The sequence below is a fragment of the Pseudoliparis swirei genome, chromosome 5, assembly GCF_029220125.1.
Source record: "Pseudoliparis swirei isolate HS2019 ecotype Mariana Trench chromosome 5, NWPU_hadal_v1, whole genome shotgun sequence".
In the NCBI taxonomy this organism is placed as follows: Eukaryota; Metazoa; Chordata; class Actinopteri; order Perciformes; family Liparidae; genus Pseudoliparis; species Pseudoliparis swirei.
Window position 1 is genome coordinate 3,747,347 of NC_079392.1, and position 19,489 is coordinate 3,766,835.

The following is a 19,489-nucleotide window of genomic DNA, read 5'->3' on the forward strand; positions in this document are numbered from 1 at the left end:
AAGTGTTAAATATGCCCTGAATCTGGCTTTGCAGGATCCGCCAGTCAACAAAAGCCTCTTTTATATTTATAGACACACTCGAGGCGCACGGCGCCGCCCTCTTTCTCTCTCACACACTCCGACGTCGCCAGCGAGGATGAGAGAAAGAACACTTTCTGTGCGCACATGTTTTTTTTCTTCTTTTTCTTTGCAGGAGTGTGTTCATGGGAGGTAGAGGTCAAAGGTCAGGGAAAGCCCACAAACCCGTTCTGCGCCTTGTAACCCTCAGGGATGAAACCGTGACACACACACACACACACACACACACACACACACACACACACACACACACACACACACACACACACACACACACACACACACACACACACACACACACACACACACACACACACACACACACACACACACACGCAGAGCGAGACTTGACCTTGACCAGACCTGCCAACGGGATCACCAACAGACAGACACAGGGGATTCTGGGAAAACAGGAAACAGGAAGTGGGTCCTGTCCGAGCCGAGTGTGAGAGCCCCGTTCATAATGAGTTGTGCGGTTAAAAAAAAAAAAACTCGCCATGTGCGGTAAAGTGTGTAAAGACAGACTTACGCCTAAATAATGTAAATTGCTCTAATGGTTAAAGCCGGTTACACATCACGACGGTCCCCACGCGTGTGTGTGTGTGGGTGTGAGTGTGTGTGTGTTCATGTGTCGGCCTGAGTAAGCATTTAGTGCTTGTGAGGGGGGGGGGGGGGTCTGCGGTGGGGAGCTCCGGTTTCAAACATTTGCCGGTGCCCTGGGACCCGGCCATGTCAAGGGGTCCGGTCCCCGATGAGCCGTATTAGGGCCCTGAGCCCCCCGATCAATCAGCACCCCGCTTCAGAGGAATCCACAACAAGGACGGCAACCTGGGACCCAGAGAGAGAGACCTCAGCTTCACACAGGAGAGAGAGAGAAGAGAGAGAGAGACCTCAGCTAAACACAAGAGAGAGATAAGAGAGAGAGAGAGGCCTCAGCTAAACACAGGAGAGAGAAGAGAGAGAGAGACCTCAGCTAAACACAAGAGAGAGATAAGAGAGAGAGAGAGAGCCCTCAGCTAAACACAAGAGAGAGATAAGAGAGAGAGAGAGAGGCCTCAGCTAAACACAAGAGAGAGATAAGAGAGAGAGAGAGAGACCTCAGCTAAACACAGGAGAGAGAGAAGAGAGAGAGAGAGAGACCTCAGCTAAACACAAGAGAGAGATAAGAGAGAGAGAGACCTCAGCTAAACACAAGAGAGAGATAAGAGAGAGAGAGAGGCCTCAGCTAAACACAGGAGAGAGAGAAGAGAGAGAGAGACCCCAGCTAAACACAAGAGAGAGATAAGAGAGAGAGAGACCTCAGCTAAACACAAGAGAGAGATAAGAGAGAGAGAGAGAGCCCTCAGCTAAACACAAGAGAGAGAGAAGAGAGAGAGAGAGAGGCCTCAGCTAAACACAAGAGAGAGATAAGAGAGAGAGAGACCTCAGCTAAACACAAGAGAGATAAGAGAGAGAGAGAGAGACCTCAGCTAAACACAGGAGAGAGGTAAGAGAGAGAGAGAGAGAGAGAGAGAGACCTCAGCGAAATACAGGAGAGAGATAAGAGAGAGACCTCAGCTAAACACAGGAGAGAGAGAAGAGAGAGAGAGACCTCAGCTCAACACAGGAGAGAGGTAAGAGAGAGAGAGAGCGAGAGAGAGAGAGAGACCTCAGCGAAACACAGGAGAGAGGTAAGAGAGAGAGAGAGCGAGAGAGAGAGAGACCTCAGCAAAACACAGGAGAGAGGTAAGAGAGAGGTGAGGAGACGTGAGACCCAAATCCAGAGCTTCTCAACACTGTGCACCAGCTCTCAAGAGCCGAGAGCCCATTGTGACCAAACACAACACACGTGTGTGTGTGTGTGTGTGTGTGCGTGTGCGTGTGTGTGTGTGTGCCGACGGCAGCAGGCCGGCAGAGTGAGAGGAGATACGTTTTTTTGTGGTGGACGTGCTTTTAAAACCGGCATTTGCCTCCAACTAACGTGTCCGCAGTATCCCATCTTATTTATAACTTAATGTCTCTAAATTGTAACTTTATGCATCTAATTTATTAACTTTATGCATCTAAATTGTAACTTTATGCATCTAATTTATTAACTTTATGCATCTAATTTATTAACTTTATGCATCTAAATTGTAACTTTATGCATCTAATTTATTAACTTTATGCATCTAAATTGTAACTTTACGTCTCTAATTTGTAACTTTATGCATCTAATTTGTAACTTTCTCTAATTTGTAACGTTGTCTCTAATTTGTAACTTTATGTCTCTAATTTGTAACTTTATGCATTTAATTTGTAACTTTATGCATTTAATTTGTAACTTTGTCTCTAATTTGTAACTTTATGTCTCTAATTTGTAACTTTATGTCTCTAATTTGTAACTTTATGCATCAAATTTGTAACTTTATGCATTTGATTTGTAACTTTATGTCTCTAATTTGTAACTTTATGCATTTAATTTGTAACTTTATGTCTCTAATTTGTAACTTTGTCTCTAATTTGTAACTTTGTCTCTAATTTGTAACTTTATGTCTCTAATTTGTAACTTTACGTCTCTAATTTATTAACTTTATGTCTCTAATTTGTAACTTTACGTCTCTAATTTATTAACTTTATGTCTCTAATTTGTAATGTTATGTCTCTAATTTGTAACTTTGTCTCTAATTTGTAACTTTATGTCTCTAATTTGTAACTTTATGCATCAAATTTGTAACTTTATGCATTTGATTTGTAACTTTATGTCTCTAATTTGTAACTTTATGCATTTAATTTGTAACTTTATGTCTCTAATTTGTAACTTTGTCTCTAATTTGTAACTTTGTCTCTAATTTGTAACTTTATGTCTCTAATTTGTAACTTTACGTCTCTAATTTATTAACTTTATGTCTCTAATTTGTAACTTTGTCTCTAATTTGTAACTTTACGTCTCTAATTTGTAACTTTACGTCTCTAATTTATTAACTTTATGTCTCTAATTTGTAATGTTATGTCTCTAATTTGTAATTTTGTCTCTAATTTGTAACTTTATGTCGATAAGAAGATCGACACCACGCTCACAGCAGCTGGACGGGTTCTGTTCTATCGAGAGGAACTAAATGTAACCGTGTGGGGAAAAAAGCTCATTTATTTGTTGTGCTGGGGGTCGGGTGCCAGACTATTTATTTATTGTCGCTATTTCTTGGAGGAAATAAGCCATAATTATGGAAGATTAATGCACACTTAGCTGGAAACGACAAGCATGTGTACAATCGTTTGTTTAAAAAGCAGGGGATGAAAATGTGCAGGCACGTTCAGAGAGATGTGGAGCTGTGGAGTTGAGCCCGAGTTTAAACTTAAACCTGAAGTTCACCGTGACACTCCTCTGATGAATCATCTTGTATTTAAAATGTTCCCCACACGTCTAGATCTGGTAATAATCGACGTGTAAATAAATCAGATGTTTGTCACAACTCTTACGCAACAGCAAGAAGAAAGAAGAGGTTTCGGGGGAGTATCAATAAATCTACAACGATTACACAGATTTTCGCCGGCGTAATATCGTTCTGAACAAGCCCGAGCGAGAGTCGAGATCAACGCGGCGCCGCGTGACATCATCGAGTCGTTACACGATAACGACTTCCTCCAAACGCGCGTGTCAATCAAACGGCGTGCGGCGCTGGAGGCGGGCCGGGTCGACTCGCGGGCCGGGTCCACGCCTCCGCTGTACGACTTGGCAGAGCGGCCCGTGTGTGTGTGAGTCTGTATGTATGTGTGTGTGTCTGTTTGTGTGTGAGTCTTTATGTGTGTGTGTGTGTGTGAGTCTGTATGTATGTGTGTGTGTGTGAGTGTGTGTGAGTCTTTATGTGTGTGTGTGTGTGAGTCTGTATGTATGTGTGTGTGTCTGTTTGTGTGTGCGTGAGTCTGTATGTGTGTGTGTGTGTGTGAGTCTGTATGTATGTGTGTGTGTGTGAGTCTTTATGTGTGTGTGTGCGTGAGTCTGTATGTGTGTGTGAGTGTGTGCGTGAGTCTGTATGTGTGTGTGTGTGAGTGTGTGTGTCTTTATGTGTGTGTGTGCATGAGTCTGTATGTGTGTGTGAGTGTGTGCGTGAGTCTGTATGTGTGTGTGAGTGCGTAAGTCTGTATGTGTGTGTGTGTGCGTGAGTCTGTATGTGTGTGTGAGTGTGTGCGTGAGTCTGTATGTGTGTGTGTGTGCGTAAGTCTGTATGTGTGTGTGTGTGAGTGTGTGTACGTGAGACTGTATGTGTGTGCGTGAGACTATGTTTGTGTGTGTGTGTGTGAGTCTGTATGTGTGTGTGAGTGTGTGCGTGAGTCTGTATGTGTGTGTGTGTGTGCGTAAGTCTGTATGTGTGAGTGTGTGTACATGAGACTGTATGTGTGTGCGTGAGACTATGTTTGTGTGTGTGTGTGTGCGTGAGTCTGTATGTGTGTGTGAGTGTGTGCGTGAGTCTGTATGTGTGTGTGAGTGTGTGTGAGTCTTTATGTGTGTGTGTGTGCGTGAGTCTGTATGTGTGTGTGAGTGTGTGTGAGTGTGTGTGTGAGTCTTTATGTGTGTGTGTGTGCGTGAGTCTGTATGTGTGTGTGAGACTATGTTTGTGTGTGTGTGTTTGTGAGTCTGTATGTGTGTGTGTGTGTGTGAGTCTTTATGTGTGTGTGTGTGTGCGTGAGTCTGTATGTGTGTGTGTGTGAGACTGTATGTGTGTGCGTGAGACTATGTTTGTGTGTGTGTGTGAGTCTCTGTGTGTGTGTGTGTGTGTGTGTGTGTGAGTCTGTATGTGTGTGTGTGAGTGTGTGTGCGTGAGACTGTATGTGTGTGCGTGAGACTATGTTTGTGTGTGTGTGTTTGTGAGTCTGTATGTGTGTGTATGTGTGTGTTTGTGTGTGTGAGTCTGTGTGTGTGTGTATGTGTGTGTTTGTGTGTGTGTGTGAGTCTGTATGTGTGTGTATGTGTGTGTTTGTGTGTGTGAGTCTGTATGTGTGTGTATATGTGTGTGTGTGTGAGTCTGTATGTGTGTGTGTGTGAGACTGTATGTGTGTGCGTGAGACTATGTTTGTGTGTGTGTGTTTGTGAGTCTGTATGTGTGTGTGTGTGTGCGTGAGTCTGTATGTGTGTGTGAGTGTGTGTGAGACTGTATGTTTGTGCGTGAGACTATCTTTGTGTGTGTGTGTTTGTGAGTCTGTATGTGTGTGTGTGTGAGTGTGTGTGTGAGTCTTTATGTGTGTGTGTGTGTGTGCGTGAGTCTGTATGTGTGTGTGTGTGTGAGACTGTATGTGTCTGCGTGAGACTATGTTTGTGTGTGTGTGTGAGTCTGTGTGTGTGTGTGTGTTTGTGTGTGTGTGTGAGTCTGTATGTGTGTGTGTGAGTGTGTGTGCGTGAGACTGTATGTGTGTGCGTGAGACTATGTTTGTGTGTGTGTGTTTGTGAGTCTGTATGTGTGTGTATGTGTGTGTTTGTGTGTGTGAGTCTGTGTGTGTGTGTATGTGTGTGTTTGTGTGTGTGAGTCTGTATGTGTCTGTATGTGTGTGTTTGTGTGTGTGAGTCTGTATGTGTGTGTATATGTGTGTGTGTGAGTCTGTATGTGTGTGTGTGTGTGAGTGTGTGTGCGTGAGACTGTATGTGTGTGCGTGAGACTATGTTTGTGTGTGTTTGTGAGTCTGTATGTGTGTGTATGTGTGTGTTTGTGTGTGTGAGTCTGTGTGTGTGTGTGTGGTCAGTGGTTAATATTAAAAATAATCCATTTAATTGATAGAACTCTTTTGAAGCGACTCAAAGACCCGTTACATTCACACCGTCGCCACACGGGGAGCAACTCAGGGTGACCTTGCTCAAGGACACATGACTCGGGCGGGGATTGAACCGCCAACCCCCTGATTGAAACACGTACTTGCTAACCGCTAACACACAGTTAGCTGGTCTGTCATTCAATCGCAATCGGCGGTTCGATTCCCCGCCCACTTGCCCTTGAGCAAGACACTCAACCCCGAATTGCTCCCCGCCGCTGCGTCTACGAGCGCACGAATGCAAGTCACTTTGGATAAAAGCGTTAGCTAAACTAAACGTAGCGCGACACGCGTGTTGACACTGCATTGTAGTTTTTAACGCGCCCGATTAAAAACACGAATCGCAAATTACATCCAAACGAGATCTCAGCCGACAGATTTCCCTGCGAGCGTACGACAAGTAAATAAAAAAGGTCAATAACTTGCAGATGTGTCGCCGTGCCGACGGAATCATCTGCGAACCGGTTTCCTTTCATGCGTGCGGGATTTACTGGCGGGGGGGGGGGGGGGTTAAAAATAAAATATGTTTGTCTTCACGTTCAAAGAATAATAACGAAGAGAAGGATAGAAGAGCGCTTCTTGGTAGGTATGGGGGAGGGGCGGGGCGGGCGGGGGAGGGGCGGATATGTTGAAGCAAAGCAAATGATAAACAGGCGCATCGAAGACGAGCGCTGACAAAAAGAAGCCGGAAGAAAACGCCGCCGCACACGGAGAATCTGTTCTCTCATTATTCTCCAACACGGAGAGAGAGAAGAGAAAATTAGAGCAGAGAAGAGAAGCAGATTTTTTTGTAATTGTTTTTTTCTTCTTTTTTTGCCGAATTCAATTTTTTTGAGGAATCCAGAAACCGCCTCGACGGCCACGGCACGTCGGTTTATCTCAAAAACACACGGATCCAGTCCGTGGAGCAAAAATATATCAAATCAGCTGGATTTGGAAAATATGTCCGACAATAACGGAGGAAACGAGCCGTAAACAATTATATTTAATTACTTTTCAAGTCCAATATTCACTCTCCCCCATGTGTGTGTGTGTGTGTGTGTGTGCTTCGTAAGTCACTGTTAAGTTTACCACGTTAGAAAATGTAATATTTTTTAAACGAGAAATTTTAAATAGAAATTCAGAGACATTCACATTCACAATTTTGCACGTGGCAAATATATATATATATTTTTTCACAATTCACATCACATTGTCATTTTGAAAATATTGCTTACGCCTGCTTTAATAAAAGACTCTAAACGGCTTTTCATAACGTAAGACAAAAAAAATGTAACACCTGAAAGAGCCAATAAGTCATTTAAAATGCAGCCCTGCCGGCCTCACACATATCGGATATCATTTTAACATATTGAAAAAAAGGATTTGATGATGAAGTGAGTAAATATATCATAGATAGTTTTAACATTTGCATATATATTCAGTTAAGAGTTATTAACCGCCTCTGACGCAAAAACATGCAACCCCAGAGATTTAAAGGATGTCTGTCTCTCTGTCTGTCTCTCTCTCTCTGTCTCTCTATCTGTCTATCTGTCTCTCTCTCTGTCTGTCTCTCTGTCTGTCTGTCTGTCTGTCTGTCTCTCTGTCTCTCTATCTGTCTGTCTGTCTGTCTCTCTGTCTCTCTGTCTCTCTCTCTCTATCTCTCTCTTTCTCTCTATCTGTCTCTCTGTCTCTCTATCTGTCTGTCTGTCTCTCTCTCTCTGTCTCTCTATCTGTCTCTCTGTCTCTCTCTCTGTCTGTCTGTCTCTCTATCTGTCTCTCTGTCTCTCTGTCTGTCTGTCTCTCTCTCTGTCTCTCTCTCTGTCTGTCTGTCCCTCTATCTGTCTCTATCTGTCTCTCTGTCTGTCTGTCTGTCTCTCTGTCTGTCTGTCTGTCTCTCTATCCCTCTCTCTGTCTCTCTGTCTCTCTGTCTGTCTGTCTGTCTCTCTATCTGTCTCTCTGTCTGTCTGTCTGTCTCTCTGTCTGTCTCTCTGTCTGTCTGTCTCTCTATCTGTCTCTCTGTCTCTCTATCTGTCTCTCTATCTGTCTGTCTGTCTCTCTGTCTGTCTGTCTCTCTATCTGTCTGTCTCTCTATCTGTCTCTCTGTCTGTCTCTCTGTCTGTCTGTCTCTCTATCTGTCTCTCTGTCTCTCTATCTGTCTGTCTGTCTCTCTGTCTCTCTATCTGTCTGTCTCTCTGTCTCTCTATCTGTCTGTCTGTCTCTCTATCTGTCTCTCTGTCTCTCTGTCTGTCTGTCTCTCTGTCTGTCTCTCTGTCTGTCTGTCTCTGTCTGTCTCTCTATCTGTCTCTCTGTCTCTCTGTCTGTCTGTCTCTCTGTCTGTCTCTCGGTCTCTCTATCTGTCTGTCTGTCTGTCTGTCTCTCTATCTGTCTCTCTGTCTCTCTATCTGTCTGTCTCTCTATATGTCTGTCTGTCTCTCTATCTCTCTATCTGTCTGTCTGTCTCTCTGTCTGTCTGTCTCTCTATCTGTCTGTCTGTCTCTCTATCTGTCTGTCCCTCTCTCTGTCTGTCTGTCTGTCCCTCTATCTGTCTCCTCTTAAGCAGCCTCATTGAACACAAGCTGCTGTAGTCGTAGTTTAAACCTCGGGGCTGACAGCTCTCCGTTTGCCTGCAGCTTCGCTCAAAAATACAACCCTGACAAGTGAGACACACACACACACACACACACACCACCACCACCACAAAGTGTACACTTGAGTCCGGCAGTGAGGGGATGGAAATCAGAGCTCAGACCGAAGCAAAGACAACACGAGGACATGAAGTTCATGTCATGTTCAAGTCCAACGAGGTGGGTGGCATCACCCCCCCCCCCCCCCAAAAAAACCTGTGTGAGTAATATTTGTGTTTGAGGAAACAGAAGTCACCGAGCTCTCTGCTGAACACAAAGAATGATGACATGAGAGTGGGAGGTATGGAGAAATGTGGGTCAGGGGTCACTGATAGGCTGAAACAAGTTTAACAACCACAGTTCCTGTACCAAATATTAATTTTCTTATGATAATAATATGGATTTCCCTTGCTTTTTTTATTGAAATCCCTGTGACGATTCAACATAAAGCTGCAAGGCAAAGACAATTCAGTTAATTACATTTTTTAAATTAAGTGCTGTATTTAAAAAGTAATTTTTTTTATTTATTCTAATTTTCTTTCTTTTTTTAATCCAGACCCTCTTTTTTTTTAATCCTTAAAATCAGAATAATATTCATTTATTATTATTATAGTATGAATATTTGTATTTTAATGAGAATAATATGGATTTCTCTTTTTTTATTATTGACATCACCATGATGATGCAATATAAAGCTGCAGGGCAAAGACAATTCAGTTTTGTTTTTTAAAAAGTAACATAAAAACAACCCCATACCCTCTTTTTGTTTCATCCCTTAAAATGAGAATAATATTAATTTATTATTATTATTATTATTATTATAGTATGAATTATTTGCAATGCACCCAATTCAATTTGAAATTTGACAAATAAATAGTGTTTATATATTATTAAACTGAACTCTCTCGACTTCCCTTGACAGACGTTAATAAGGCTGCTGGGCTCCTCTCAACACAGACGGCATCACCGTGTTATGTTGGATGTTCTCTCTCTCGCCGGACCTCGTGAAATGTAATTTAATACCCCTGCTGTAGATTATGTTTCACTTAAACTGACAAGCTTCTGGACCAGATGTCTCTCTCTCTCTCTCTCTCTCTCTCCCCCCGAGAAACTTTTGAGTGGAGGAGCAGAAGTTTTTTGACGTTTTGAACATCTGCGGCGTGAGGTAAGCGGCCGCGGGGTCGCCACACGTCATCATTAGGTGACCCCGTCCCCTTGACGGCCCGCCGCCCCGACTCTACGGCTAATAAGGCGGCCGTGGCACTAATGATGAGCAGCGGTGACGATCGGCGTCAAAAGGAGGCCCTTGTCCGTTCAGATGAAGTCGAAAATGACTGTAATGAGACAATAGAGCTCGCACGCTGGTCTCCGGATTCACTGCAACACTTTTTCCTTCACCAAAAAAGTGGTAAAAAGTTTAACGTGTCCCGACTCGCAGAGCGTAATTTAGCGTCTGCCGCGCCTCGATGAGTTTGAATCTCTCCGACGCTCAAGAGGCGAGAAAAGCTCCCGCAGCGGGATTCAGACTCGGCTGGAAGATTATCAGAAGCTTCTGATGATAGGTCATGAATATAATCAAGGTGGTGATTTTTGCCGCGTTGATTATATATAAAAAAAGGTAATATCACAATTCCCTTTTTTTGGACATTTCAGTGACATTCAGTGGATTAAAATACAGAGCTTGGTAGTGTGAAGCTGGATTTCACAACAATTAAACAAACAGTATTCAGACCCCTTTAAGTTTTTCACTCTTTGTTTCATTGCAGCCGTTTTCTAAAATCAAAAAAAGTTCATTTTATTTCTCATGAATGGTCACTCAGCACCTCATATGGACAGAAAAAAACTGAAATGTAGACATTTTTGCAAATTTATAAAAATAAAGAAAAACTGAAATATCCCTCATGAACAGATTTATTTGATTTCTTTTATCTTATACCATTGTACATTAAATGTTTAAATTATTGCAAAAATATGTTGATTTAAGTTATTAAATTATGTTGACTGTTGATTGTTGTTGTTTTGTTTTTGTTTGTCTGTCTAATGTGTACACACCAGCCGCCAAGTCAAATTCTTCGTGTCGCAAATAAATATTTCTGATTCTGATGTCATGTGAAAAGTTGTTACCAACTCCAACTAAAGAAATAAAAGACTTTTATAAAAATAGTTGATTAAGATGTATACTCAGCTGTAAGATTAGACAACGCTTCTGATAATAATCCATGAATATAATCATCTTGGTGATTTTCATGTTACTCACTCCAACTAAATAAATAAAAGACTTAAAATTAAGACTTAAGACTCAAACAAATAGGTAACCTCATCAAAACAAAGCAAACGCACATCCTCAAACACACACTTACATATATGTGTGTGTGTGTGTACTTTACAAAAGCACAGGAACTTGAAATTCACATCCTTCTCTTTTTCTAATCAACATTTATATATTTTGTGCTTCTTAGTTTTACTTCCAGTGATTTTTCATTTTAAGGCCAGCTTTCCGTTTTATTGGTCCCTCCCTTGAGATAATCGAGAGGCATTGTGAGCCAACCGTCTCATCCACGAAACAAAAGCTGAACTTTACTTTTTTTTTTGCACGGGGGAGAAAGAAATGAATCCAAAAACATGTAAACAAAAAGAATGGTAGGAACAGATGTTTTGTGAAAACGGAGCCCTCGGACATGCTCCAAGTGTGTGAATTGATTTAGTGAGTGTCCGATGTCCACCGCGTGCCAGCAGAACGCCGCATTGGAACATGGCAGCGAGCCTCGGCATCATGTCACCGGGGCACAGCCGTAACTCAAGATTCAAGATTCAAGATGTTTTATTTGTCACATACACACACAGGGTGTGCAGTGAAATGAAAGTGGCAATGCTCAGCAGGAATGTGCAAGGGCAACAAGTACACACTATTTACAATAAAAAACAACACAATATTTACAGTAAGTGTGTGTGTGTGTGTGTGTGTGTGCCTAAGAGGGGCAGTTGTGTGGGTCTATGTGGGGGTCCTGGTGAGGTCGGAGTTCACAGTCCTGATGGCCTGAGGAAAGAAACTCCGTCTCAGTCTCTCTGTTCTTGCAGCGTGACTACGGAGGCGCCTGCCTGACCGCAGCAGCTGAAACAGTCTGTTGTTGGGGTGGTGAGGATCCTTCATGATCCTGCCGGCTCTGGTTCTGCACCTCCTGGTGTACAAGTCCTGCAGGGTGGAGAGTGTAGTTCCAATAGTGCGTTCAGCCGAACGCACTACTCTCTGCAGAGCCTTCCTGTCCTGAGCGGAGCAGTTGCCAAACCAGGCTGTGATGCTTCCTGTCAGGACGCTCTCTACAGCTCCAGAGTAGAAGGACTGAAGGATCCTCTGGGAAACTTTAAATTTCCTCAGCTGCCTGAGGTGGTAGAGGCGCTGCCTTGCCTTTCTCACCAGAGTGTCTGTGTTCGTTGACCATGTCAGATCCTCGGTGATGTGGACTCCCAGGTATTTATACCCGCTCACCCTCTCCACAGTAGTCCCGTTAATCCCCAGTGGTGAGTACGTCCTCTGTTGTTGTACCCTCCTAAAGTCCACAATCAGCTCCTTAGTTTTGGTGACATTCATGATGAGGCTGTTGTCCCGGCACCAGAGTGACAGATCAGCAACTTCCTCCAGGTAGGCCTTCTCGTCGTTGTCGGAGATCAGGCCCACCACCACTGTGTCATCCGCAAACTTGATGATGGTGTTGGAGCTGAACCTGGCCACACAGTCATGTGTGTACAGGGAGTACAGTAGGGGCTGAGGACGCAACCCTGGGGATCCTGTGTTCAGGGTGAGGGTTTGGAGGTGTGTCTGCCCACCCTGACCACCTGTGGCCTGGCGGTCAGGAAGTCCAGGATCCAAGCACACAGGGGTGTTCAGTCCCAGCTCAATCAGCTTGCCGGCCAGTCTGGAGGGACTATGGTGTTGAAAGCTGAACTATAATCAATGAACAGCAGTCTCACATAGCCCCCTCTGGCTGTCCAGATGAGAGAGTGTGGTGTGCAGTACCTGGGAGACAGCATCATCCGTGGATCTGTTTGGGCGATAAGCAAACTGCAGCGGGTCCATGGAGGAAGGGAGGAAGGCGCAGATGTAGTCCTTTATCAGCCTCTCAAAGCATTTCATGACCACCGAGGTGAGGGCCACCGGTCGGTAGTCATTCATACATGCTGGAGAAGCATTCTTGGGCACAGGGACAATAGTGGATCTCTTGAAGCAGGCTGGACCACGGACTCAGCCAGGGAGAGGTTGAATATTGTGGTGAACACTGGAGCTAGCTGGTTAGCACAGGTCTTCAGTACTCGCCCAGATATGCCATCTGGACCTGCAGCTTTCCTGGTGTTCACCCTCAACAGAGCCCTCCTCACACTGTGCTCGGTCACAGAGGTGTGTGTTCATCCCCAGCGGTAGAACTCACCTCGGCTACGCTAACGGTGTTGTTGTTAGCGGCGAGCTAGCGCTGTTGTTGCTAGCCTCAAACCGTGCATAAAATGAGTTCAGGTCGTCCGCTAGGGATGCGTCGGCACTCACCATTGCGCGGGTCTGCTCTGGTAGTCTGTGATAGTCCGTAGCCCCTGCCATAGGCGCCTGGTGTCGCGCTGCTCCATCTGTGATTCCACTCTGTCTCGGTACCTCCTCTTGGCCTCCTTCACCGCCCTCCTCAGTCCATAGACCGCTGCCTTGTACTCGTCCATGTTGCCGGATACAAGACCGGAGTTATAAGCAGCAATGCGGGCGTTCACAGCTTCACGGATGGATCTATCAACCCACGGCTTTTGGTTAGGAAAGACCCTAACTTTTACCGTGGGGACGATGGTGTCCGCTAAGCGTTGCTATGAGGCTCATTGCTACTTCCAAAACTCGCTGACGTCACTGGAACTGGATTGGATCATGTCCCAGTCGACGACACGCAGAGCGTCCTGTAGCTCAGCCTCTGATTGGTCAGACCACCGCTTACGTTCCTCGTCACTACCGCTTCCGCGATCTTTTGCCGGTACTCGGAAGCAAGAAAATGGCGGCATGGTCCGATTTGCGAACGGAGGGAGAGAGACAGCCTTGTAGCCTCTCTTGAATGGCGTATAGCAGTGGTCCAACGTTATTTCCCCTCTGGTAGCACACGTAATGTGCTGGTGAAAGTTCGGCATGACTTTTTTTAGGTTTGCCCTATTAAAGTCCCCAGCCACCACCACAGCCGCGTCGGGATACTTGTTCTGATGCCGACATAACACATCATGTAGGTCCGATAGTGCTACGTCGGTGTCTGCTTGTGGTGGTATGTAGACGGCTGTGGTGATGACCGAGCTGAACTCCCGGGGAAGGTAGAATGGACGGCATGAGATCGTCAGATGTTCCAGGTTCGGCGAGCAGGAACGAGAAAGAGTCTTAATGTTCTTGGGGTCGCACCACTTGTTGTTAGTCATGAAGCAAACCCCTCCACCCTTAGATTTACCAGACTCTTCCGTTCTGTCTGCACGGAAAACAGAGAAGGACTCGGTTGGGCATATGACTCGATCCGCACCAGCGGGTCAGCCATGTTTCCGCCAGACAAAAGATGTTACAGTCCTCATGTCCCGTTGGAATCTGATCCTTGCCCTAACATCATCCATCTTATTTTCCAGAGACTGGACGTTAGCAAGAAGGATGCTGGGCAGAGGTGGACGGTGGGCTTGAACTCTCAGTCTGTTCCGAATTCCGCTCCGCTTCCCTCGATGTTTTCGTCGTCTCCCCGTAGTAGCGGCTCCACTGTTGTTGTTGTGGTTCGCTCGTACGATCTCTGCCGGCCACGCTGGATCGATGGAAAAAGTGGACAAAAACCCTTGTTTTGCGCAAAAGTTTATGTCCAAAAGTGTGCTGCGGTCGTATGCTGTTAGTGCCGATGTGTTTGTGGCAAAGAAAATATTTAAAAAAAACACAAAAACTAAAAGAGCGCACAATCTCCGCGGAGCTACCTCGACGGCTACCTCGACGGCGTCTGGACACAGCCGCGCCATCTCCTTTCATCCTTTCTGAGTTATATCCCACCACACCGGGGCGAGTTGGGCCGAACATGAATATGCTCGAGTGTTATGTATTCATGGATCCTTTCTGAAGACACTCTGGATCATCTGGATGTATTTGCTCCCCTCAATACGGATGCTTCACTGAAACAACTTCACTTGCTGGTATGACACAGGACATTCACTCTTAATTATCATAACTTACTTATAGCTCTGTGAATGTTAGAATGTCGCACTCTACGTCCCGTTTTCTGATTAGAGTTGGCTGAAAGTACATTAATCCAATTTCTCCCCAATACTAAAGAGGATGGATGTCAACATATTTGATGTAACAGTCCCACCCAGGGCCCACACAGTCCATATTTAAATGTAAACCATGTGAGCTGTGATGATTGAGCAGAAACAACAACAACGTAGAGTAGAAAGATATTTGAGATTTAAAGACTCATTCAATATTAATTTAACCACACTGAGACCCGCGCCAAGATAAAAAAGGAAAGTTAGGGATCAAGCCGTGTTATAATGCGAGCGATTACCCAATACACATGATGGCAGAGCACTTTGTTTTTAGGGTGTCTCTATGCAAGCAGCCCTTCATTACAATGAGAACAAGTATAAAGTAGACACATTATAATTGTATCCACACAGTGTGAATGTTGTTACACGCTCTTCAATCCATTTGTCTAACTTTCTCTTTCAAGTCGTGACTTTTGTGTTCTCTATAATTAAATGGGTTTCTATTATAGGCCCACATGTATGATTATCAGTACAGGTAATAAATCCCATGCATGAACCCTCAAGAGCTCTGCAGGCCTCACAAATCTACCTGAAAGTGACATGTGACGCTGAGACAAAACACATTTGTCTGCATTGCATTCTGGGACGCACGAGCACATAGAGACTGACCGAGAGAGAGGAAAAAATGGATGGAGGAAAAAAGAAACTTACGTTGGCCTTCCTGCCAGAAGTGTAGGGAGTGGATCTGGGAAGAGAAGACAAGGGGATTTATTTTTACAACGGGATAAACAATTATTGCTCCCAGACTTTCTCTGACAGGCAAGAATCAGAGGAGGCGAGTGCTGCTGAGATGAACCAGGTCTCTCGTGGGAAAGAATTTCTCTGTTCGTCACACAAAGGGTGTAAAACACTCGCCGTCGTGACACCGACATGCCAGAAGGTTTTTCTAGACGCTCGGCAGACACCGCCGCTCCCGATTCCCTCTTACCGAATTTGACGAAGAGCACGCCGGTCGTGGACACGGTACCCTGGGCGTTGGTGGCCACGCACTGGAAGTAGCCCGTGTCGGTGGTGTCCAGGTTGCGGATGCGGAGGCGCGATCCGTACGGCGTGGATCGGTACGAGATCCGCCGCGGCTCTTGCACCACGGGGGCGTCGTTCTTCAGCCAGCGCACGGCGGGCGGCGGGTCGCCGGCCACGCGGCAAAACAGCTCGGCCGTGTGGCCCAGGGAGGTGGTGATGTTGTTCATGGGCTCTTCGAGGCGGATGAAGGATGACCCTGGAAGACAAAAGGAGGCATTGGGGGGGAGATGAGAGGATGATTGGGAGAGACAACTGAAACAAAGAGGAGGTCAGGCCGAGAGTGTATCAGACCCTCTGAATCTGTGGAGTAGCGGGTCACGAGTCAGCAGTCGGTCATTCACGGTGTCAATCAAGGCACCGAGAGGCGTTTTGAGAACGTGCGAGTCACCGCGATCAAGAGAGGTCCTTGACAATGATGTCATCGATGTATGCAAGATCGGACTTGGACCGACGCGGAGATGCACGCTCACGCACTCGACCGATCCCAACGACCTGTAAGAGCCAACGGGAGGCTTTTCCGATGTTGGAAAAAGGACCCAGGACAATCAAGGCAACGAGAGGCGTTTTGAGAACGTGCGAGTCACCGCGATCAAGAGAGGTCCTTGACGATGATGTCATAGATGAGCACCAAAGTGTGGCGCAACAGTATGCAAGTTCGGACTTGGACGGACGCGGCGATGCACGCTCACGCTCACGCACACGACCGATCCCAACGACCTTTAACCCTTGTGTTGCCTTCGGGTCATTTTGACCCGATTCAATGTTTAATGTCGGTGTTCTTTCGGGAGTCAACAAACAAACATAAAGTACCTCACACTTAAACTTTGAAAACAATATTAATTCTAATAATTTTCTGGAGATTTTAATAGCTGGGGTCATATTGACCTCAAGGGTAAAATATGTTAGTAAATATAAAGGTAACAGGAGGGTTAAACATTGAATCGGGTCATATTGACCCGAAGGCGACACAAGGGTTAAGAGCCAACGGGAGGCTTTTCCGATGTTGGAAAAAGGACCTAGGACTAAGGACCACGATCTTCCTCAAGGGGGTCAGAAAGAAAACCAATCCTAAAGGCCCACCTAAGAGTTTACTCTGCAGGGGGAAACACATTGGTCATGAAAATCTTCTGGAAAGTTCCTTCAATCCCCAAAGCCCATTTTTAGGTATGCAGAAATGCTTTTGGTTACGCAACCTGGCCAAAACAAACAAAAGGAGGGAAAACCCAGAGAGGGGAATCTCAAATACTCGTCACACTAACAATTTTTGTGAGTAGAGATTATGAGGAGTAAAAAGAAGAGACACACACATTTAAATCTTTACTCTCCACATGCTGTCTATTCCAAAGTGTCTCCCTCCTAATATCTCTTGATTCTCTGTTGATTATTAAAGTGTATACAGTATTATGACATAATAAAAGACTGCAGGAAAAACGTGCTAATATAACCCGGTATGTAATAGTTCTGCTCAGGAGAAAACAATGCATTAAAAATTCTGGAAAGGCTTAGACGAGGGTTCAGACGTAGTTCAACCACCCGACGAGAACTTTGATTTGTGCATGCTGGTGCCCTTACTTTGTACTCTCCCGGTCGCCATAGCAACCCTCAGAGGTTGAACGTGCAGCTGACATATCGTCATGAGGTGTGTAAAACGAGTGCCTACGACGTGTTTGTGAAACAAAGAAGTGGGCACATTTGTCTTGGCATACTGTGTGTGTGTGTGTGTGCACTCAAGCGTCAACACACACTCACGCTGTCCTCCTTAAAACCCACAGGCTTAGTGGTCCTAACAAGTGTGTGACAATATGACCGGTCTCCCACCATCACCACTCTTCTCACCTCCTCACTCTTTTTTGTTTCTGTCCTCCTACATTCTCCTCACTCCTCTACTCCACTGCCCATGTGTGTGCTACAATTTTAGACATAACACCCCCCCCCCCCTCCCCGGCCCAAGTTTTAATATTATTGCTCTTCTGCAAAGTCAAACATCTATTTTGTATACGACACACACTAAACAACATGTAATACACTGACAGACCCGTGTGTTTAACTGACCTTGTAAATAGATTATCATGGCAAAATCGGATATACAAATTGTAATGGGTCGTACTGTAGCTGAATGGGAGCCAGGCCAAACTCTGCTATGGTTATAAATTAAGAAGCTCGCTCTGAACAGAAAGGAATGCAACAGCTCTAATAAAAATGTACAATTTATATGAGTTTTCAATCAGAAATCTGTTTAGTCTAATTGGGATTCGTAAACACTTTCAGTGCCACGATGCAACCCAAAAAGCATAACAATTGAATCTGCTATGTCTGATGTCCAGGCTTGGCTCACTAAACCCTGCTTCTTGTTGAATGCGTAACAAACTGTACGTATGATTTTTTCTAAAAGTACCCAAAAAATAACACTCGAATAATTTGTTCCGGGAAAAAAGCTGTTGTCCAACCAAACATGTGCTCATAGGTAGTAGTACTGTCATGTATATGTGATGTATGAATGTTATACGAATGAATGAAACCTTAAAATGTGCTCATTAATTAATGACCCTATGTGCAATATATCTGTGTGAAATGTCTTCCTTACACTGGGATATTTTGTCTCGTTTCTTTTATATATATATATATATATATAGTTTTTAGTTTTTTAGTCTTTAGTTTTGTGTTTTATAATAATTTTTATTAATGCTCTGATGTGCACCGCTGCTGTGATTTTTGAAATGTCCCCACTGTGGGATGAATAAAGGTATATATCATATCATATATATATATATATATATGTGATTATTTTTATATCCATTGTTAACTTTTTATTACCGAACTGCTATGTATTATCAGCTATACACTATAATTGATTGTAGTTTATTACTACTGCACTTTGGCATGACCTTTTTCTATAGGACACTCAGCCTGTACATTCTGGCAGGGTGACAGCCAATGGCTGTACTTGGGTACATTTACATTTTTTATTTAAAGTGTATATCAATTATCCCTCTCGAACAAATAAAAACTTGAAACTTGAATCTTTTGTGTTGTTTTTGCAACTTGTATTCGAGGTTTTTGGCATAATGTGTCTATTTACTGTTGTGTCGTGTCCAGCCGTCTTTACTGCCACATGGCTCGAAATGTGAAGGGTTGAAATTTGATTTCGATCTATGGCTACCATCTCTTCCTGTATTAGTAAATAAGTAAGTCTTTGTACGAGTAGGCTCTCGCATTTACAGTGCATTAAATGTATATTCATTGCTGGTTTGGCATCATTTCATCGTATGTGTGAGTATGTGCGTTTTCATTTTGATTTGACTTCTCAACTGTCAACACAGGGGGGTTGAGGGAAGGGGGGGCGCTAGGAATTGGTACTTACACTATTATGAGTGTAGTGGACCGAATTTTTGCCTATATGCTGACGCAACACCTCATCAATTCAATGTGCCTGTTGACTTGGACTACATAAAAACACTTTTAGAAGTATTTAATATATTAAAAATGAAAACAGACCCACTATTAAAAAGACACATGTGTTGCCAAAGGCGTGGGAGGTCACACAAACCGATTCACTTCTTCACTTTAACTCATTCGTTGAATTGATGACAAATAAAATGGTGTTCGCACACTTCATGAGCTGTTGTAATAACTGAGACAATAAAGCAGTGGGTGAACGGAAGAAAGGAAAAGCAGAGACAAGAGTAGATGATGAAAGGAGGTGAAGAGGAGAACGATGTCCT

General features: G+C 44.3%; 1 protein-coding gene across 2 annotated transcripts in view; it reads right to left on the bottom strand.

The window, feature by feature from the left end:
• The window catches only part of ror1 (receptor tyrosine kinase-like orphan receptor 1), a 144,168-nt gene that overhangs the window by 25,293 nt on the left and 99,386 nt on the right, over nucleotides 1-19,489 (bottom strand). For both annotated transcript variants that reach the window (XM_056415186.1, XM_056415185.1), the window contains 2 exons: nucleotides 15,673-15,963; nucleotides 15,396-15,429 (listed from right to left, as the gene is read on the bottom strand). In XM_056415186.1, the coding sequence (XP_056271161.1) occupies nucleotides 15,396-15,429; nucleotides 15,673-15,963 (325 nt within the window). The remainder of the gene's footprint in view (nucleotides 1-15,395; nucleotides 15,430-15,672; nucleotides 15,964-19,489) is intronic.